The 23,225-nt window shown below is 42.8% G+C and overlaps 1 protein-coding gene across 3 annotated transcripts; it reads right to left on the bottom strand.

Annotated features, from left to right (window-relative positions):
* LOC307240578 (lissencephaly-1 homolog B-like) lies at positions 1 to 22,101 on the bottom strand. 3 transcript variants are annotated; one of them, XM_080014398.1, is made up of 11 exons: positions 21,968 to 22,101; positions 12,973 to 13,247; positions 8,614 to 8,698; positions 8,441 to 8,515; positions 7,516 to 7,722; positions 3,871 to 4,039; positions 2,587 to 2,689; positions 2,029 to 2,257; positions 1,736 to 1,837; positions 1,495 to 1,651; positions 1 to 1,321 (listed from the first exon to the last, which is right to left on the bottom strand). In XM_080014398.1, exons 2-11 carry the CDS (start codon positions 13,002 to 13,004, stop codon positions 1,248 to 1,250), a joined length of 1,233 nt encoding a protein of 410 aa, XP_079870524.1. In that variant the 5' UTR covers positions 13,005 to 13,247; positions 21,968 to 22,101; the 3' UTR covers positions 1 to 1,247. The 3 variants fall into 3 exon arrangements, with proteins under 3 accessions (XP_079870524.1, XP_079870525.1, XP_079870526.1); XM_080014399.1 differs by having other exon boundaries at positions 21,938 to 22,049; XM_080014400.1 differs by lacking the exon at positions 21,968 to 22,101 and adding an exon at positions 21,778 to 21,840.
* Between the last annotated feature and the right edge of the window lie 1,124 nt (positions 22,102 to 23,225).

Here is a 23,225-nt window from a genome sequence, read left to right as displayed (position 1 = left end):
TTTTTATTATGTTGCAAACAATGACATCCAGATATATTGATACACAAAGTTTACTGTGCGTGTGTATGTGCATTTGTGAGTGTGTGTGTGTGTGTGTGTGTGTGTGTGTAAAGAGAGCAGGTGAGAGCGTCATGAAGATCCTGTGAGGGCGCCCTCGATGGGGTACAAAGGCAGATAGCGAGCAAGAGGGAACTGGAGGGGGGATTCTCTGGGGGCAGCACGCACACACACACACACACACACACACATACACACATACACACACGTCTAACAGAGGCCGGCAGACTGGGCTCTGTGGCCTCGCCTGCGCGGGGGCGTGTGTCCGTGCTCAGCAGCATAGGGATACTTAAGGTCCTGTGAGTGTACTAAAGTTGTTAAAAAGATTTCAGAAGACTGAATGAACAGCGGGTGAGAAGCGTCGCCCCCTTCGCCCCCCCCCCAGTCTCTGAGCGGCGTTCTCTGCGGTCGAGAGATTCGGGCGAAAGAGGCTTTCCTGTCGTCATAGCCATACAAACACAAATACGCGCACACACACACACAAAGTTTAGTCATCCTCACTCGCCGACCCAAAGAATCACAGGGACCGGTCTGTTCAAAACCTCCCACTCCTCCCTTTCGCTTTTACGTACTCAATATTTCTTTCCGTCATTTAAAGCTGGTTCTCGCACTCCTTTTCTTCCCACAGCCATGCAGCGGAGCAGCAACAGAACACAACAAATGGAGGTATGACAAAACAAAGACTGAACAAAAACTAAACTAACGCCATCCAACTAGGGGCGTTATCGGGGTTTTTGTGAACTAACGGTTACCCAGAATCCACCTGCACCGGCACACAGAGATATTCACCCTATTGAACCAATAGGAAGTCATGAAGACGGTATGAAAGTTAGGCAAATTCAACAGTATACAATTATTTTTGTTTGATTTACCATGCAATGAATACTTGTTTTACTTTGTGTTGTGTTTATGTGTCAGAGGTTGCGTGACATTTATTTAAGCGTACCCTACATCCAGAATAATTTACATAAAAAGGACAATAGTCATTTTAATAGGGCTGGACCAGTGTAGGGAGAGGGGGGGGGGGGGGGGGGAGAGAGAGAGAGAGAGAGAGAGAGAGAGAGAGAGAGAACAGAGAGAGAGAGAGAGATTGGGTGGGAAGGTGCAGGAGGTGGGGAAGAAAGCCAGGGTAAGCGGCGGAGGCGGGGGTGGGGTTTGGGCGGAGCAGGGCGGGTTGTCTGAGGCTGGTATCAGCGGCACTCCCAGACTTTGACTGTCTGATCGACGCTGCCGGTCACCACGTAGGGAGCGGTCTTGTGGAAATCTGCAAGGGACACAAACTCCCATCATTAGCATTATTAACAAAGCTAGACGCAGAACACTTCGGGGGGGGGGGGGGGGGGGGGGGTTATCTCATAACAAATCCCGGTATTTAAAAAAATAAAATAAAAAAAAACAGAAAGGAAAACGTCGAACGTGTTCGCGAACGAGTCTCACCCAGAGAGGTAACAAAGTGCTCGTGGGCGCACAGGGTCTTCATGCAGCGCTTGTTCTTATAGTCCCAGATCCTCAGGGTCTTGTCGTCGGCGCAGCTCACGATGAAGCGGCCTCCGGGATGCACCACCACCCCGCGTACCCAGTTGTCGTGGCCCACCTGTAGGGGGGGGGGGGGGGGTAAACGGTCATGGATGCGGCCTGTGGAAGCCCGGCGCAGCCGAGTTCACGCAGCGCTACTCACCAGGGTCATGAGACACATGCCGATGCTGACGTCCCACATCTTGATGGTTTTATCTCTGGAGCCGGAGAGCAGGAAAGGGCCGGGCTTACCGCTCTTCTTATTCTGCAAGACATGGAGCAGACGAGAGAGGTGACTTGACTTTTTCCATTTAATAGGTCTGTGACGTTTGCTTCAAAAAACATATTTTTAAAAGGAAGAGCTCTCCGATCTGGGCTGTTGTTCCTGATGTAAACGTTGTGTATTTGGATATTGATCGCCCGCGGGTACAGGTTTAAGAAACACCGGCGTTATACCTCAGAGCCCGTGGCTTCCAGGATGGTCGGGTGGGCGCTGTCGGGGGCCCAAGCGATGCACTCCACCACGTGCTCGTGCTCCCGGAGCTCCGCCTTGCATTCCTTGGAGGCCGCCACCCACACACGCACCGTCTGGTCGTTGGAGCAGCTGGCGATCAACGAGCCGTCCTGGTTGGGGCGCACCATCCTCACCCACTCTCTGTGGCCCGTGAAGGTCTTCACACAGTAGCTGGAGGAGAAGGGAACGGGAGATGAAAGGATACGCCGTGTGTGTGTGTGTCTGTGACTTCATAAGCCACAAAAATGACACTTCCTGTTAGAAATGACTTGACACTTTGTCGAATGGCGTCACAGCTTATCATTTAGTACGTCAAATTAAGTGTTTAGTATCTCCGTAGTACGCTCAAATAGTATGCAAAAAGAGCCAGGGTGACGTGCTACATCCAGTGAATGCAAACGCAGCACGCTATGCTGCCAAGCGTCGTGGAAGACGCTCGGCAGCAGCACGAGACTTGCTGGTCGACGGGACATTGATGAGAAAACCTTCTCTTCCCTTACCCTGTGGCCACCTCCCACATTTTGATGGTTTTGTCTCTGGAGGCAGACACAATGTGGTCTCCGTTGGGCATGATTGCGACGGATGACACATTGTGGTCGTGGCCTGTGAAGAAAACAAACAAACAAATTTAAAAAGGGGGGGGTCTCGGATGGGCACGAGTATTTGATCGATGGAAAGGTATGCAGCAAAAACTGAAAAATACAACTCAGTCCATTCACTTATCCATTACAAACCAATTCAACAAGGTTCATATAAATATTCAAGGGTAAAAGTCCCGATGCAGCAGAAACTTCAAGGTGTCTAATACAATAGATTATGTTTTGCATTTACGTGAACGGAGGAATTCGCGGAAAAAGCGCCAAACCTTGAAAGTGGGGAGCTGAAAGGTTTAGAATGGAACGTTTTCCAACGCTGTCGCAGATTACGCGCGAGAGCCACATCGTGACACAAAAAACAAAATCCCTCTCAGCGCCTGAACGGCATAGTGAGATTACATTCCTTACTTTAAGAGCATCGCAGCAACCTCCCCTGTCGAGGTCCAGAGTAAATGACAGAAGGAATTCTGATCGCTTCCTTATTTCACATTTGTATATCATTTAAATGTAGTTCAATATTCCTTCACTACTACTACACTATTCACGGGGGGCACAACTATTTGGCTAAATAAAATAAAACAGGATGAAAAAAATTTGAGGAGCATTTTCCCTTGGAGGGATGAAAAAAAACAACAAAGAACTGGTAAATGCTCATTTCTAGGACCTGAGCCACTAGTTATCTTCTATAATACTTCAAAAACAGCTGTCCTTCAAATATACTACATGACCTTCACGCACTGCTATAGGATAAAATATTCATGTAAAGATACACGTGATCATTTCTGATGATGGATTTTGATGATATCGCTTCTGCTGGAGTTCCTCAGGCACCAACATTTGAATTTGGGCACCAGCCATTTTCAGATTTACAGTTATTTCGCATTCCACTTGATCCCCTCTGAGATCCTGTCTTTGTTATTTCACATCTGATTTATTCAAACAGGGCAATTATTCAAAAAGGTTGGAATCAAAAGCTGGTAAAACAGCACGACATGCTTATTAAGTGGACCTTCATTTCCCCCCCCAATCTCCCCCAGGACAGGTTGAAAATGATGACACTGATTTAAATAACTTTGGGTTAGGGTTATTGCATCTGGGGATGGGGGCTCTGGCAGCGGCGGGAACCGAGAACATATGGGAGGGGAGCGCCCGGGCCCTACTTTTTTTTGCCATTTCGCCGTCTCTCACCGTGCATTGTTCGAATACACTCAAAGCCCTGGAAGTCCCACAGCTTGATGCTCATGTCAGCCGAACACGAGGCCAGCAGCTTGCCCGTCTGGTCGAAGGAGATGTCCTGCACGGAGTCCGTGTGGCCTTTCAGGGTCCGCTCGAAGTCTCCCGCCTCGTAGTCCCACACCTTCACACGGATGGAGACAGGGTGGAGCCGCTTAAGGTGTCATTCAAACTGACGGGTCGGGTCGACCATTTTAAAAACGGTGGCCAAAGACTGTTTGAGACAGGCACCGCACTTTTCAACATAACTGGAGACAAACAACGTGTTTGACTTGATCCCAGGGTGTCTACGGGTACCCAAGAGTTACATTTCATATTTATGTTTCTTTCATTTTTTTTGTATTCACCGAATGAAGAGGTTTATAAGAAGTATGTTGGCCTTTTGGGGGGGAAAGAGACAGAAGAGGAATTTAAGACTAATTCTTGGACGAATGATCAAAAGATCTCTTTATAAGTTCTGCAAATAAGTACAAAGGTAATTAATACATATTTGGCACAGGGCAAAGGTAGGTATTGGGTAGAAATAGGATATAAACTAAATGGAATAAATCTAACCAGTACATCAAGCACACACACCAGGAGGTGTAGTAGCAGAGCCCGCAGGATCATGAAGGATCCTCATCAACCCAACAACAGACTGTTCCAGCTGCTGCGGTCAGGCAAGCGCCGCCGCAGTCACACAGCGAGAACAGAGAGACTGAGACTGAGTTTTTTCCCGCAAGCCATTAGAACTGTCAACGCTGACCTCACCAGGGGTCCTCACTGAGCCACACACATAGGCTCCACTACCTTCTGTACTGTATGTAGCATACTGTACCGCATACTGTGTCATTGTTCAGGGTTGTTCAGTGATGCCGTATTGCTGCGCCGTACTGTTGTATACTGTGCTGTATTATCCAACAAACACTACCTCACTTCATTCACATGCCACTTTAATGCACATATCTGTATATACATAATTGCCTATTCCATACACATAAGCATATTCCCTTTATCTATTCCATTTTATTTTATTGTATTTTATTTTATTCTATAAGTATTCGACTTACTGTATTATGTTTTAGGAATCAGTTAGTTGGTCTATTAGAAATAATTTTTTCCCTAGGACATATTGTGTGTGTTATTACCGGGTGCGTTCCATTACATTTCACTGCATATATGTATGAAAGTATGTATGTGACGAATAAACCTCTTGAACCTTGACCCTTAGTACAGGTGAGCACAAGGATTTTCTTGAATTTATTTCCAAAAGGAGAGTAGGACAGGTAAGTCAAGGTGCATAAACTTCGACTAAATGTTGACTAATCTTGGCAAAATTAGACAAAATGTTTATGCTGAATACAATAGAATGACTGATGAGGTCTAAAATTTGTGAAACTGAATTAACTTTTTTTTTTAAGGGACCTGCAGAAGCCCTGTGGTTGGTTTGGCTCTTTGAGAAGAACGGCTGAAACGGAGGTTTAATTAAAAAAAAACTAAAAAAAACTAAACAGAATCTGGATGTTTCCCCAGTGTGCCCAGCTTCATACCAGAACCGCCTCTGACAACAAGAGCATCGGCCCTACGGTGACAATGCAGAAATATCACACAGAGGGAGAGGGGGCGGGGGGAGTGCGTTCCAGCAAAAGCTGAGGACAGAGAGGGAGATGAGCCTTCAGGTCTGCACCACAGCTTTGATCTGAGGGTCAGAGCTGCGGAGGACGCAGGGAGCCGTTCTGCAGCGCTCACATTTGGCAATTACAACGTCGTGTTTTTTTTGCTAAGCGAGACGAGACGCTTACAAAACCCTTTCTCTATGGACGCACTGTTGAAACACATTCCCTCCTACGCCAGAAAAGGAAATTTTAAAGTTTTAAAATAAAATACCCTTGTAGAGCACTATGTCCTCATTTCAACGTCAATAACTACCATGAAACTGATTAGTTTGGTGAAAAGCATGAAAAAGGAAGATGGCAGGGACTGAATCATGTCAGGTTTGGGCTAGAGGGTCTAATTCCTCAATAGCCCCAAGCGTTGCACATCATACTGCATATCAGCTTGTTACAGGGCCGCGTGAGCATTAATGACATAAAATGACAGTGACAGCCTCATCTGGAACGCATTGGGGCTAAAACATTTTAGACCCTTCATTTGAATACATTCATTCATTGGTAGAATAAACGAAGCGGCGCGTGCAAGCACAACGCTGTGGAGTGATGAAAATTCGGCTCTGAATCAGTGAGCGGAGCGTTTTGACTCCATTTGGCCTGTGTGCCTGCCTGCAGTTTGACAGAGTGACTCCCGACTCGGTCATTTCTATTCATTCGCAACGAACAAATCGTTCGCGAGTGGATCACTAACGCTCAACGCAAAAAAATAAAAAATAATAATAAAATGCTTGAAAGTGGACGACAAGGGGCAGAATTTAGAATAAAGTGGTCAAACATTAGCATCAATATGAGCAAGGTGGACTACTTAATTTAAAATCCACTTTCTTGTTTTATAAAACATTTTATCAGAATTTAAAAAATAATAATAATAAATAAAAATAAAATAAAAAAGCAGGAATGCTCGTCACATTGGGAACAAGTGTCAGCTTGAAGGAGGTCCCAGCTCCACAGAGACACAAACACAGTTGTATAAGATGTGGATCGTATTAAAAGCTGTGACACATGATCTTTACCCCGTATTTCTCGTCTTAGTTGAGCAGTTCTCTTTCTCAGAAGCTGAACACCTGCCAGACTCACAGATGACTCGGTACATGAAGACCAGCCATTTTGCGCCAAACCCAAAGAGCGTTTGGGCCGCACTGTGTGCACTTGGAGCGTGTACAACCCAGGGAAAGTGGGTTTTTAGAGACAGAGCGCTCGGTTTCATTGCTGTAACATGTAGAGACTGTGAAATGTGATTCTCCAGTGAGAGTTATTGACAGATAGGAGACTTATTTAGCCCTCTCGTCTATTATCACCACCAGCAGCCACTGATCCTATACCGCCAAGTGCTTCTATCTTCTGGTTATTTTTTCAGGTTTATTGTATATTGACAAACATAGAATATATTATTGCATTGCTCCATGTTTATCTTTAGGTTACATTTTCTGCATTATTGTTGTTATTTTTATATTGCCAATTTTCCAATTATTTTTTTTTTTGTGCAAAATGTAGGTTTATTGCCATTTTTTCCCCCAGCCTGGCATTGCCAGACCAATTCACAAATGCGTATTGGGATCTCTCGGTTAATTTTCACTTTCCAAGAGGTGTTACCAACAGACGCAGACAAAAATTCCTCTCTACAAAATTGGATAGACCGACAACCAATCACAGCAGCAAAACGTGTGACGTAGCACGGAGTGAGGGAGTGGCTGAATTAAAATTTTACCAAATCCTGTGGGAAGTACAGCAAACACATCTTCCGCATCAACGTTTCAAAGAAAATATACCGTCCAGTTTGTTTAATACTGTAGCGATAGCGGATTCAACCGACTGTTCCACATAAGCAGCAGCCATCTTGGTCAGGTCAACGGTTTTCTGCTGCATCATCATCGTATAAACCCCCCCCCTTGTAGGAATTTGCAGCAAGTTTGAAAAACTCTGATCCATCCGATCTCTCCGCAACACGTACCTTAATGGTGGCGTCCTCCGAGGCCGTGACCATAACGGAGAAGACGGGATGGAATATAACACGAGTGACGGGCGCACGGTGCCCGCTCAGGGCGTATCGTTCTGGGGGGCGGGGGATCCACTCCTTGGGATCCCTCTTCTGGCCGACGGGGCCGCTGTGCGTCATCTCCTCTTTCGCCTCGTTCAGCTTTGACTCCAACTCCATCACCTGGAGCAGAGAGAAGGCACATATCAGTAGACAGAAGGACGATATGGCGCAAGGAGGAGGCATAGAGGGGAATGGGGAAAATACATGAATATCTTTTTTTTTACTCTGTGTGACATTTCTCTGGCCATATTCATTTTGGAAACCTGCACAATTGATTGTGTACAAATACAATTATTAGCATACTATCTATCTTACATGTGTCAATTAGAGTGGGTGTTTGTTTGTATTTAATGTTTCTGTATTTAAGTGCTACTTTGTTCAATTATGATTATACTTTTTTTTTTTTTTTTATACTTCCTTGAGAACCACTTAATACACCCCTTGTTCTTCTGTCTCTCCTGAACTTTTCATTTCAATTTCGTTTTTACTCTGCTTCCGTTATGTCTTTTTATGTTCGGTCCATTCTGTGCAATGAGAGAAAACCGATAAGTCAGCTAATAAACAGTACACAGGTCTGGCAGAATATTACGGTCAGGGATGAACATTGAACTTTAATACCTTTATATGGTATCGAAACACTGAGGCATTCACTGCCATTCGACACCAGACTTTGATCCCCAAGTCGTTTTCACTTCTACTTACAGTACTTTAAAATACAAGGGTTTGCACAGCAACAGTAAGTTAAACATGTTCACTTCAAGTGAACATGGTTCACCATTGGTTTCAGTCCTTGACACAGTATAGCTCGACACACACACCGACCAGCCACATTCCTCACCTTCTTCTGTAATCTGATGACGGATGTCCATTTTTTTTCCAAAAGACCGGCGTACTTTTTATCTACCTCTTCATTCTGTGAATACAGACAATTAAAGGGACAGATTTTGAAAAAAAAGGGTTTACTTCCATATGTGGACAAGACGTTTATCCAGACTGTCGTGCACAACTTACCATGTCTAACTCTGCCTCTTTCTTGAACGTGGAGTAGGCCTCCTCGTATCCATTGGAACGGAGATAGTCTGCTATAGCTCGATTTCTGAGAAGAGAAAAATCAAAGCCCCTCACAAATAATGTCATTGTTTGTATGTACCGATCCCAATGAGAGACTTTTAGATGAATTAACCAAGAGGTTTTGATGTAAAATAGCATTAGAATGTCCTGTGTTATGCAAAAGGAACTCTTAGGAATTGACAGCCCTAAACACATTGATATTTACCAGCTTGAACCAAACCATGTTAACAAAAGCAGACAACTTGAAGGAAATTCTATTGCAATATTTGCACATTTACTCATTTACTCAGTACAGATCAAATATGACACTGGCCAGATTTAAAACCTTACTTTTAATAACAAGCGAGAAACAACACACGTTCAAATTTGACTGAGCACAGATCGAGCACCAGAAAATCATCTACGGGGAGGGAAGATGTCATTTCTAAAAACAGTAGTTCCACCTTAAGAGAAATGATTGTTCTTCCTTAAAAGAAAGAGCACCACACCCTGTCTGGCAGATGGGAGCACTGTAGCTCCAGCTCCACCTTAAAATGTTGGTGTGAACACTGAGCTTTGTAGGACAGCAAAAATACGTCACAGATGTATGTTTTTTCCCCCCCAATCTCACAATCTGCCAAAACAGGCGAGCACAAACTCACATCCACCTAAACACACATTCCAAGTAAAGTAGAGGTGCACGTCCTTGTTAGCAGGGGTGACATTTTTATGAGCTCCAGTGCTAAATTTAGGCTTTGGCATCAGCTCCTTGACTGGCAGTCTGGATAACTATCCTGTGTGCGCTGCACTAATGTCTGAGTGTGTCCATTCCTGGCCTATAGATGCAACAGTTTCCGAGCGGCATAAAGCATTAGGTCACCTTTGCCTGTGCACAGTGTGTTGTTATCGGCGCAGCACTATGACGATTATAGCTTGAGGATACGATAAAAGCCTGTTACTAGATGGAGAACACACACACACACACACCCACACACCCACACACCCACACACAAATTCTCTCTCCATCAAGTCCGTTTTGAGATCAACAGGGACCTCCATTCCCGTCGGTGTGTATCCATTTGCTTTGTGCAAAGAAACATATCCAAGTACGGAAACTCAAGGAAACCAAACAACACATTTCCCACAACAATAGCAGGTAACCGAACCCTAATGTCTGTCGATTAACTCAAACGTCGAGCCATCTGCACGTCGTCCGTAAGCAAGGTAAAACCTTGCAGCAACACAAAAAATATCCAAAGTCACTTAGCAACAGCAAGGAGTTTGAGATCCATTTACATGCAGGCTTTCCTTTGAGGTCACTGGCTGATCAGAATAAGATCGGTTGTGGGATTGGTAGGTTGCGATTTGCATACAGACAGCCTGATAATGTTCGTGAAAAAGAATGGGGTCTGAAAAACTGAGTTTTGGAAGCAGGGATGTTAAAATTCTCGACTAATCACCGACCGTCGAGGGATTTTCCGAGGCGAAAGTAATAAAATCTAAAATCTTTTTTTTTTTTTCCTTTTTTTTTTTATATATATATTTTTTGTATAAACGTTGGAGTTTTGCTTTCTCAGAATTCTAAGAATTCCGAGGCGGGCCTATCGTCGAGATTTTTTTTGGAGCCTGCGATGTCAACTGCCTCCTGTCCTGTCCCACAATGCACGCACATCACACATTTCGGGGGTGCTGGCAGGATACCCGTTGACGCTGCCGTGCACATTCGCGACTGTCTGACAAGGCGCAAATGAGTAAGATGTTATCAGGAGGAGTGCATCAAAGTATAAAACATTTCATTTTCTATTGCCAGCAGGCACCACTATGACCATAACTCAATATTGGATGTAAATGTCTTCAGGCCAGGACTCTTAGCGAACCTGTCATGTTCGGGGCATATTTCACTACATACAGGAGTATGTTAGGAGTTACAATACACTTCCTGACAGTAGGGGGCGCTATGACCATAACTCAATATTGGCTCGTAATGTCTTCAGGGCAGGACTCTTATAAAACATTTGAAGTTTGAGGTACATTTGACAATGTGCGGTCGGGTTACAATCCACTTCCTGTTTCGTGGCGAAAGACACATGGAAATTCGACGGCTCGCCACGCCCACACCGTTCAACAAAAACTCAAACTTTTAATCATTAAGATATTACATATGCTGTCCAAGTTTGAGGTAGATCTGATTGACCTCCTAGGAGGAGTTTGTGAAAGTATGGCGCCTGAAAATGGCCAAACATGGAAACTTGACGCCTCACCACGCCCACGCCGATCGTCGAAAACTTTCAACAACTTATAATCCTCAAGGTATTTAAACAAAAAAAATAAAAAATTACATGTGGGCCTATCTGGCTTACGCGTGCTCCTGCCGACTTGAAATCAAATAATTTCCGTTCGCTATAGGCCTTTTCTCACATAAAATAAACTCTGAAAACATTGACAACATGACATGCTGGCCAGTCGTAACGTTAGTTTGAAGTGAACAATAAGTAACAAGTGCAGCTGCTTTAATGAACATTTCACTTCAATAAAATTCAGACAAAATCAAAAACTAAATAAATAGGGCAAGTCGGCCGAAATCTAAAATGATAAAGTTTGTGGAGTTGCCTGTCGTCGTCAGCACGTCTCGTCTACATATTTAATACAATGAATATTTACCATCTGCTTCGGGTCGGGACTGAAATATCCAGAAAAACGGCAAACTATGGAGGTATGTGTCCCTGTTGTCAACAATGCATCTTTCTCCTTCCCCTCCGAGTCGCTCATTCTGGACACTGCCCCTCTGTCTCCGCTGAGTCTGGAGGCGGGGCTACTTTCTATATCGACAAACCTACTTGGCTCGAGGTGAAAGGGCAGCTTTAGATCGTCCAAATTCCTAACGCTTCTATAAATTAACAAATCTGCGGAAGACATCGAGATGATCGAGGCTATTTTATTTACACATCGAGGGAAAAAAAATTGTGATAATTATCGTTTTATCGCCCAATACTAATTCAAATTATTTCCACTAGACATTAGTGGACTTAACACATTTTCCCGGTAAAAAAACAGTGATTACCGGATAACAGAAACTCAGAGAGACAGACATTTTGTGAAGCCTGGAATAAAGAAAGCGGGCATGTCGCACTGAGTGCAATCCACTCCACACAAACTGACTGTCATTTTATTCAGTTCATCCTCCTGCTCGACCCTCCCCATCCCCCACTCCCTTCTTCTCCTCTCCAGTCACGTGGGCTATGAAATATTCACACTAACTAGCAGCCCACAGCACATATCCCCTCTGATTTCCCCCCGGTTACGCACGTGTAAAGGAATGCCCTTCATCGCATAGTTACGTCTTTTGGCTGGTAAGTTGTCATCATGATGTACTGCCGTCACAACATACATCTTTTTATTTTATTTTTATTTTAAACGCAGTAAAACATTTGAAAAGAACATTGTACAATACCATTTAAAATTTGAATATTTCGCTGACATTTTCCGTCGAAATGCTCTTTCAACGGCCTGTATTGTTGTTGTTTTGGTGTTAATGTATAATGAAGACTTTCTTCTCTGGTTCGCTGAAATACTCCAATGCCTCGATCGCAGCGAACAAATCTTAATCCTCTATATGATTCAGCAGTTTTGAGCTACTCTGGCAAGGAGTGGGGAAGCAATTTCATCGTCAACTCGCAAACTGAAAACAAAATTTAATTAAAAAGGGTTGAATATGCATACCTTGATGCCCATTCATGCTTAATAGAAAAAAAATGCTCCTGACGACAAGGACATCATGGGGTCCATGGGACATGAAGGGGCAGGTGCACCCTTGGCCCTTAGATCTATTGATTTTCATTTGTTTGGAAATGTATGAAACAAAATTCACGAACACAACTGAGTTAAGAGACTGTCCCATTCCGTCTCATTCCAAAAAAACCTGTGTCCCCACTGCAATTCCCCGTTGCTTACCGTTGCCATGGGACTTCATTTCATAAAACCTGGATGTTTTTCAGTGAGTACTTGTAAATAATAAATCCTGCACTACTGTAACTGGGAGACCGCATTTGACACATTACATTGGAATGTTGCACGTTTGCCCAAGCCTACTTTACGCTAATTTTTTTAAGACGTCTAATTTAATAGTAATACATTATCTGAAAGGGGAAAAAATGTGAATCATTATAATGCCAGTTACAGTACATTTTACCATCTAGACTTGTGAACACCCTTGCTGTGACCACAGTATTTATGGATCTTTGAAGTCCATGCTTGTGTGTGTGTGTGTGTGTGTGTGTGGTGCTCCCCCGTGCCCACGTGTGCGTGTTTGGCTGTACTTACAGTTCATCTCGTTGTCTCTGTGACAGCACCATGATGGCCGCAGTGGCTGCTCTCTCCCTCCGAGGGAGGCAGGGGTGGAAGTGGCGGGGTATGGGGTGGGGCGGGCACTGGATGCTCTGGCACACACAAAGACACACGATACTTCTAGCTGCTGAGAACGAGTCGGGAGGGCGAGGCGGATGAGACGCAGAGAGTTGGAACCCAGACGGTGTACGGCGCAAGAGAACGGCTTCGGTCCCACGGAGACAATTCACCAGTCAGACCAGCCCCATGACCTGCGCAGGAGAAACACATCTAAATGAATATGGACACAAAAAAAATTGGGCTCATTTGCCTTTTGACAAGCTGCTTTTTATGAGTCAAGTTGATTATAAACATGTCTGACCGATAAACTGCAGCTCTGTCTTATTCAAGGTGTGTATTGGTGCAACATCTGAGTATGCTGTCAAATACAGAACAAATACAATTAATTTGAGGCACTCTGAAATCTCACAATATTCTTTGACTAATACCCAGTGTCAATTAAAAAAATTTGGGGATGATCACTGAAACCTTCATTGGTTATGTACACACAAGAAATATTTAGAAAACAATCATTAATAAAGTGGCTATTATCTCAGCATTATTATCCAAGCAGGTAGAGGCATTGATTAGAACAGCTAGAAAAATCTAAGTGTTCTAAGTTCAGAAAATTGTATTACTTTAATGTAATATAGCCTTAAAGACAACATTTAACTATATTAGAATAGTATAATCAATCACATATCATAGACATCTAGTCTCAGCTCACTATAACCATGTATCACCTAGCCCTACTCTGAACCTTAAAAAGGCTGTAGCAGAGTAAGCTCAAAATGCTCCCCCATAGTAAGCCTGTAAATTGATATAGCAATCGTGAGCTGAGCCGGTGGGATTTGTTAGTGGTTTGTTGAGAACATGACAGTTTTAATTATATGTTAGGAAAAACATCTGCCATCAACAGATAAGATTAAGATGGGATTATAATTTCACTTGTGTCTGTGACTATGGTGCAAACTAAGCACACCACTTCCTGAGAAGAGACACTGCTAGCACCTGGGATCACAACAGCAATAAGCTGCATAATGGACAGACCAGGCCACCACAAGTCTGCGTCTGTGTAGGGAGAAGGCCTCAAGTCCGTCATACATCTGACAGAGCAGTACAAGGAAAGGCTTGACAGCTAACTGGATTAACCGCAGACACCGAGACCATAACTACTGTCTGTCTGTTTTGATGCTCGTCCATGTTATTTTATAAATGTAACCACCATCTTCAGAAGCTGAAGTAATATAATGCAAAATCTAGTTCTGAAAATGTATATGTAAAAAGGAAAGGCTCGAACAAGTCAAGGAAGTCCTTCAAACTATAGATGCAATTCATGAAAGAAACAGTATACCCACAAACAAAAAGCAAAGTCATGAACCCAAAGACCCAAAAATTGATGGCCTTGTGGAAGCATGATGATAACATTTCAGGAGACAGTGGTAACCCTAACCTAGATTCCAAAAGAAAAGGCTGGTAACTAAGGTCTAAGATTATATATTTTTACCCGCTTCTCTGTTTCACACATTCCCTATAAATGTAAGAAAGTAAGATGAAGGGTTATAAAACAACTTTGGTGAGAAGCACAGCAGCATCAAGCCTGCTTTATCGCCGCCACAAGCAAACCGTGCGGCAAGCAAACCGTGCGGCTCATGGCGCTCGCAGGAGCATTAAGGCAGCGATATTCTCTGTAAAGACAGGAGGCGCTGTGCACAAACCTCCTGGGGAAACTGAAAGAACTGCTGTAAACATTACAAAGTCCTAAGTGAAGGATCCGAACAACTAAAGAAAGAGCAGTAAAATCATAATAGAAAGGTTAAATGTATGTATGCACATTTATTGTGGTCAGTGCAGGATTTTATATATAGTTGTGAATTTGTGCAAATTGTCGGTGTAAACATTATAAAGAAGTGGCGAGGTATTAAAACAGTCCAAATCTTTGGGCAGAGACGGTGCCATCTCCTTCGATTAATTCAACGCCATCTGGTCATTTTTGTGGTCCCGCATGGATGACTCGTACAGATTGTACCCGCCGACCTCGTCACACAACCTTCATTCGGACGCGTCCATCTTAAATGACCTGAAACGCACGCCGGAGTTCCAAAAACTGGGAGGTGCAGGCCCTCGCGCAAAATCACCATGCGCCTAAATGATGTAATTTATGGCGTAGGCGCATGCACTTAACGACATTACAGCTGCCGAGACAATAAAGCAGGCTCAAGCCCTCTAGTTTTCCACTGGTGCAGATACTGCTGTGAAAACCACATTTTTCCTGAAACTGAACCGACAGTGATTTCTCCTTGAAGACCACCCTTAGTTTGATGAATGGTGAACAAAGTCAAACAGACTTCGAAACTTTCACATATTATATATAATTATATATAATATAATAACTATAAAGGAAGGAATCTCTGTCTGTCCTTTGATTATCGCAACTGTTCATCTGATCTACTTCACACTTGGCGGGTGTGTTGGCTGTTGGATTTGGTGCAATTTGGACACGCAACACGTCTAATATTAATAAACTTCAAATAAACCGCAAATAGCGAGCCAGCGGGGGGGGGGGGACTTCAGCGCTTTGGGACTGAGTCAAAGGATGTGTTTCCTCAGTGTATGTCTTTAACAGCAGTTTCATCTTCCATTGAGGAACACCGGACACACTGTTTCAGAAAGTGTAACATTTCAACAGGCAGGCACTAGCAACTATGTATGCTCAAATATTGGCAAGAATATATTGGCAATCAGCAATTGTTTATTTGGGCGATTTTTTGCGCAATTATTTGTCATTTTATTTAGCTAAATTAATGGTCTCTCTCCTCTAGAATTCAGCTCGGCAAATAATTAACCTGTCTTTAAAACCTAGTGTGTCGCCGCCGACAATGACACGCGTCGCTTCTCTGTCATTAACTTTTTGGTGAAACCACATGCGCTGTTTATTTTATTGGATAGTCTTGCTTTTGGCAACCCACGTGGCTTTGATGTCACAATGAACAATGTCACACTTAGCATAACAGAAGCTCAATTACAATCCACCACAGTCCACCAATAAGAGGAGGGATTCTTGGACAGATCCAAGCAGCTTCAAGCCATGTGCAGCTTTTTGATTGTGTTGACGCTTTAGACCAGCGTAAGTTTTGCCAGTTTTTTCTGCGTGATGGTTGCAAAGAATTGTCTAAGTGCAAGTGGAGATGAAGATTGGAGACTTCCTACACCGGCGTTTTCAAATCATGTTTGCAGACTGAGCCGATAAGGAGCAGGAGATTTATCCAAGCCTGATCACTGAGAGTGGTTTGCAAAACACGCCAAAAGGCGAATCACCAATGGTGGCCGGTAGGAAAATTTTGACATATCACCCAACCCTTTCAGATCTTAAGCCCCTTCCAACGTCAAGCAGGGCTTGAGTACAGTAAGAACCACCCTCCATCTGAGTTATTCCACCTTTGGATGGAGAATAACAAGCACTGCTGGGAACAGCTCAGATGGCTTACAGACCAGCACAAATATTTTAGAAGATGGAAGAATTAATACCAACTGTGCTTTTAGAAACTGCAGAGGATAGTAATGTAAGCGTTTAAAAAATAATTCTGCTTTGTTCTAAAAAAATAATAATAATGAGGTAGACTGTAGGCTGCAGCCTGCAATCCACTGTGCTTTTCTCTAAACAAAGCCAAAAAAATTATTTATTATATATGTATTTATTTTATTTTTCAAGCTTTCCTGAATAAAACAGTTGCGGTGCAACTGGCAGTGCAGCAGTGTCCTTGTTTTGGGACGCCTGGCCTCGTCGGAACAAACTTTTAAAATAGGCCTTGTAGATCTAATATGAGTGAAGATTCAGCAACTTGTTTGCTTATTTTTTGTCTCAAATTTGTTCAGAAACTTTTGAAATTGGTGGACTGATAAGGAGAAACCAGTAAAAGTTTTCACTTACTAGATATAACGGAACCTGTAAGTAAAGCCCAAACCCAATAGACTCACAGAACCCCAACTTGTGCTCAAGCTCCATTGGCTCACGGAAATAGGGGCCTCAGGAGGGTGGTGCCACCCCACAGAAACACAGCGACTTGGAACAGGATGGTATAGAGCGGTGATACTCCGAACTAGGCTCTTTTATGAATAGTTGCGGCTCTTTAAGAGATATTGTCTGCATAATTCAAAACTGAATTTCCCACCGGACACTAGGGATGCAACAGTACACGGTGTATTATCAAGCCGCTCGGTATGCCCCCTATGGTTCAATACACACACGTGGGCCGCGGTATGACGATATCACTGTAGAAGTCCATTGGACACGCAGCGTTCGGGCGCGGCGCGCCGTAAGTGCTCCTTCCTATTGAATCCACTATTGGAGTGGCCACGTCAGCCATGCGGAGCCACGCTGAATTTCTCTATTTTCGCACGATAGGTCTACCCCCCCCCCATTGTGCGCGGCTACACAGTCTTTTCCACAGAAACACAAGATAAAACTACAAATGTTTTAGTAAAGAGTACAATCAACCAAGGTGTCCTGTCCAGAAAATAACCCCCTGGGATGGCCATGTCCCTCTTTCAGAGTTTCCGTTAGAAAAAAAAAAAATTGGTGCCGGTCCACGTATCCTGGAAGATTTCAGTGTCCCGGACAAATGGGAGAGATTCCAGTCAAATATTATCTGTGTTCTTGAGCTTAAGGTTGTTAAGTGAAGAGTACCTGTATTTAAAATAAATCCTGTCAGTTAACACAGTTTTAAAAATAAAAAAATATTATGAATATTACTACTCAAAATCAAATAATCCAGATCATGACTGTGGCTCCAAAACCGTGATACATATCGAACCGTGAGCCCACTGTGCTGTTGCATCCCTATGAGACACATTAACCTATGACAGCTACTGTTAACTGAGTTATGATCACAGAGGAACGCTGGTGACCGACCCATTATTAAATGGGCCCCGCAGCTAAATTATTCAAGACCATAGTATTGAAAAGCTCAGTTACCGGTACTGTTAACGGTATTGGAGAAATAAAGAAAATTGATTTTCTATTTATTTAGGCTATATAACCCGTTCTAACTTGAAGTAAAATAAAGATATTCATGGGGGCCAGGAGGGGCTGGCTCCCTCTGCCTGCCTCACACATGCACGAGGAGCACATTGACCCAATCACCCCCTCTCCATGCGTAATGCACAGGGAATAAAGCACTGTTAATTCTGCTCTCAATTAGTTTTTTCGTTTTTCCTCTTAAAAAAAACAAAAAAACAAAAAAAACAATGAGAGTACTGTTAAAGTACCAGCATTATTGGAATTATCTGCATTATCGGTAAGAGTAGTAGTACCCTTAAAATCTTAAAGATACACATGCCTACTGCTCAATTGAAGAATCTCAGTCAACTGACAGGTGATTCCACTCATCGGCTTTCCCTTTTCAGCGGCAGCCCTAAAAACAACTTTTATATCAATCCACGGATTCTATTTTAGTCATTCACTTAATTTAAGTGTGATATTCCAGAACACACGGCATCCACCACTGCAGCAGACCAGTAGAGTCTCCTTGTTGCTTTCTCTATGTAACTTTCGGTTAGCCGTCTACATTTGCACATCATTTGTGTATAATAATAAATATTACATTTGTTAATAAAAAGATGGAAATAATAATTTGGCAATGGTTATAATAAATTCCAATTATTGTCTAGAGAAAGCAGGAAAGGGAGGTTTCAGAAATTTGGCTTTTGCAAAAATATTTTTTGTTAATGTGGCTCCTGAGCTGGGAAAGGTTAAGTATCATTGGAGGCATGTTAGAATGGGTAGAATCCATAATCTGAGAGGTATTTTGAGCAAGAAAATTCAAAAATCATGTTTTGGGGACCTCAGAGACCTATATTAAGGAGCATAATAGGTGCCTTTTAAGAGTAGAGGCGATCCACTTATTCAATCGGTAAGTAATTTATTTATTTATGGATGTAAAATAACATGGACAACAAGTTACAAATCATTAAAATTTGTTCAAAGTCCCCAGTTAAATAGGCCTGCGTGTTAGTGGGAAACCAAAAACAAAACTAAAGTATATTGTGATAAGAGCTGAAAAAAGGAAAACACCCCAAAAGAGAATTTGACTTGAACATGTGAGCACAAATCAACAAGACTCAGTGCGAGAAGAATGCCAAGACTTCAGTCTATGTGGTGAAGCAGCACGGTTTTGGATTCTTGTAGCAAGGAAAATGAGTCAAACATCAACGTGTAGATTGAACAAGGCTGCAGATCACACGCCATAATATCAAAGAACTGCTTATTGTCACAATAAAATTAGGGTAGCGATCAATCACTATAATGATATAAAGTGTTGGTGCTCACTGCTCAAGCAACATTAAAATAAACAAATGAGGTAAGAACATTTATTCAGAACACACTCTTTATGGGGGCTTGTTAACATGTTAAACTGGTACAGAGAAAATTAACAAAATGACACAAATCCAAGTGGCTCTTGATGACATCTAATTCACGTTTGTTGAGATACTATATTTGGAAAAAGGCTGGTGAAGGTCACAAATACTGATGAAAATATGCTGTTCCATTACCAAAGCAGTATAGTCTGCATAGGGGTACATTTCCAATTTTTTGCTTTCTTTTGCAGTAAACAAAATGCCCATGCTGAAGAGAATAAAGCCCGTCACAGCCCAAGCGAGGCTGTTCCTGCAACAAGGAACAGGCTCGCGCACATCATAGACTAAGGTGCTTGAAATTCTCTTGGCATCTAAGTACCTCTCCAATCTAGCTACCCTGAATAGAAGCCTGCAACCTGCAGAAACAGCATTTATTTCCAAGACCAATGCACTTTGAAGCTTAGCCAGTTGTGCTAAAGAGCAACCAATGACCAAAACAGGCCTGGTGTATGAACAAAGATATAGAGGATCGGAACTGGGCAAACCATTCAACTATAAGCTTATAGCACCCCTCACCCTCCTCCCATTTCTAGAATCCCCATGTTTTAGCCAATTCCCCAGATGTGTCTGCCACACAGCAGCTGCTTTTTTGTGAAGAGTTAAGTGTTTTCTGGTCCAACGTTTGATGGAGCTGGTTGACGTATATCGGTTTATGTCCATTATTGAAAATTGTCGGGATCCTTGATTATTGGACATGTAAAAAAGCTGCTCATAGATAGATACAACCTCCCAGCTCTCATAATCAACTAATAAAAATAAAACATGTCCTGATAACTGACAGACATGTTCTTACTTGACCCATGTCGCCAAAACAAATGCATTCACACAGGGCTAAAGTTACTGGGTGGTTACAAACATTAAAAACTGATGAGTTCCATGCCTGCTCCCATCTGTGTTCGCATGCCTATGTTTACAACGTCATTATGTTGTTCCAGAGGAATTATGGTCCCTCCTGAAATTACGGAAGCTCTTGCTTTAAAATCCAAATAAAGAGTCAATGGGGATTTCTGGGGACCAGTTATTTTGTACTAAATCTGACAGCAAGATGAATTAAGAGCTGATGATGATGTATCGATGTATATGATGATATGACCAATTGAAGATATACAACCTTAAAATATTGTTTTATTTTCAAATATTTCCATTCAGTAGTTAGTATGCTCAACGTGTTACGTATTTAAAATATAGATTTACAGTATACAATAAGTCATAATCCTGACTTACAAAGTCCAATTTTTTTTAACTTGAATTTTGACTTGTTTTGTAAGCTTCTAGCCATATCATGCTTCTGGAAAACCCATCAGTGCATCCACTTGCGCAAATTCCAAATGGCTTGGGTTTATCCTAGGCATCAATGGGCCAGACGTGGTTTGGGCCACAACTAAACGTGGAGAAATACTGGTAAACTTTGTGAAAGGTTGAAGTTGCACAAAGAGTAGAGATTTCTGCAACAGTAACACACTGACAGAGCCCCGCTCTCGTGCAATAATGCCACAATAAATAGTAAAACTATTTTTGCCATGTTAACATAATTGAATGGTCATAAATTATTCAAGGGCCAAGTGCTTGTATTTTCAATTATGAATCAGCAGGCCTCAAGTAAGGTCCGCCGGTCTCCACCCTGCTGTTAGGGACAGTTCATTTCTCTATAATTATACACAGAGCTGACGACATAAGTCATAAGTAATTCAAACAAACAACAACAACAACAACAAAATGGTGAATTGATAAGCAACGTGTTATTTATAGGACGGGGTCTTGCGTTCTGAATGTGCGGCGGTGGCGCCCTGTCCAGTGCGGTGAGACACAAGGGCAGAGACACTGCAGCAGGGTCTCAGCAACGCCCTTTGCAGCGCGCTAGCATTTCTAGCAGTTAGCATCAGAATTTCAATTCAATGAGCTTCGGGAAGCGCCGCAAGCGAGTAGAAAACAAAAAGCGAAGACTATAACCTGTAATGTACGAATAGCGACTACATTTAAAAAAATAATAATAATAAATAAATAGATATAGATATATATTAATAAAACATGTCACTGCCAGAACCACACTCAGCTTGGCGATCAGATCCACTGGTGCCAGTGGGATAGGCCTCACGGAAGGCTATTCGGAACTACATAGGATCGCGTCAAAGTTAATTGTGTGGCTGGATGGGAGCTGGTCCGTAACCGCAGGTTAACAGCGGACTTCACTGCCAATCACCACGGCGGCCGTTACGGTTTACAGCGTGTGACGCACACAACGGACCGCGCACGCCATTGCGATGGAACACGAAGTGAGGCGCGCTTCACGGTCACGTTAGTTCCATTTACCCCCCCCCCGGTTACCGCTAGCCCCTGCTGGTTAGCCGTTAGCCGTTAGCCGTTAGCCTAGCCGTCGCCCTCTCCGCCATTTTGAGCTCGGGACGGGAGAGCGGCAGGAACTGCGGGCGGATCCAACCGTCAGAAATGACAACTGTTCTCAAGTAGCAAAAGACGGAAAACCCACCGCCCGGTGAAAGAATTCGCCGTTACTCACTGTTCTGAGCGACAACGTGTCTGATAATCCCGAAACGTGCGGCGGGAAGTGTGTTTTGGATGCTGGAAATGTGACTTTTCTCATCCCCGGCACCGGCGGACAGATTTTCCTCCTCTTGGTGCTGGTGACGTAAGGCTCGCGAACGACTCGTTCGTGGCGAATGAATCTTTTTAAATGAGTCGGCAGCAAGTGAGTCGGAAGGCAAAAAAAAAAAAGGCCCAAGCGGAGCGCACTTTAGATTCAAGATTCAAGATTCAAGACATATACATACTTTCATACATATATGCAGTGAAATGTAATGCAACGCCCCCGGTGATAGCGCACAATATGTCCTGGGAAGAAAATAAATCAAAGTAGAAAATTCCTTTCTCATAGACCGACTAACTGACTCCTTAAACGAAATACAGTAAGTTGAACACTTATAGAATAAGATAAAAATACAGAGAATAAAATACAATAAAAAGAAATTGAAATAAAACGGAATAGATAGAAGGAATATGCCTATGTATGTACAGCTATGTGCATTAGAATTTAAATTGAACTTTGAAACACCATTAATCACCGAAAGAAACAATTAAGCGACATTCGGGTGAAGAAAGGAGCTGGTTTCCACTTCACACACTCCACCAAAAGAATTCATTTTGACACATTGTCATTTTTAAATGCACATATCTGTACATACATAGGCATATTCCTTCTAGCTATTCCATTTTATTTCAATTTATTTTTATTGTATTTTATTCTATATATTTTTATCTTATTCTATAAGTATTCCACTTACTGTATTACGTTTTAGGAGTCAGTTAGTCGGGCTATTAGAAAGGAATTTTCTACTTTTTATTTTATTTTATTTTTTATTTTTTCCTAGGACATATTGTGTGCTATCACCGGGTGCGTTGCATTACATTTCACTGCATATATGTATGGAAGTATGTATATGTATGTGACAAATAAAAATCTTGAATCTTGAATCTTGAATCTTGAATCTTGACACAAGTATTGTGCGCGATTCACACTTTGCCCTTCTCTGTCAAAAACAACTACTGCGGCGACAATCAAACTCCAATATTTTCTGGGATCCGCAAACTTGCATTCTCCATTCGGATAAATAAATACTAAAGAAGCGCTTTCGAGTCGAATTATCAACGTGAACATTCCATTCGCCGCTCGCAGCCGACCCCCCCGGGGGGGGGGGGGGGGGGGGATTCTGACTCTGCTTCGCCGTTCAACGAATGGAACGAACGAAGAGTCGGGGAAA

Source organism: Zeus faber, assembly GCF_960531495.2.
Source record: "Zeus faber genome assembly, chromosome: 14".
Classification (NCBI taxonomy): Eukaryota; Metazoa; Chordata; class Actinopteri; order Zeiformes; family Zeidae; genus Zeus; species Zeus faber.
This window is presented reverse-complemented; position numbering and strand designations above follow the sequence as displayed.

Coding starts and splice junctions, on each gene's coding strand:
- LOC307240578 (XM_080014398.1), bottom strand. CDS start 13,004: ATGGTGCTGTCACAGAGACAACGAGATGAACT. Junction 4,040..7,515: donor CGGAGGACGCCACCATTAAG/GTACGTGTTGCG, acceptor ATCCGTGTGAAG/GTGTGGGACTACGAGGCGGG. Junction 1,652..1,735: donor GCATGTGTCTCATGACCCTG/GTGAGTAGCGCT, acceptor CCCCCCCTACAG/GTGGGCCACGACAACTGGGT.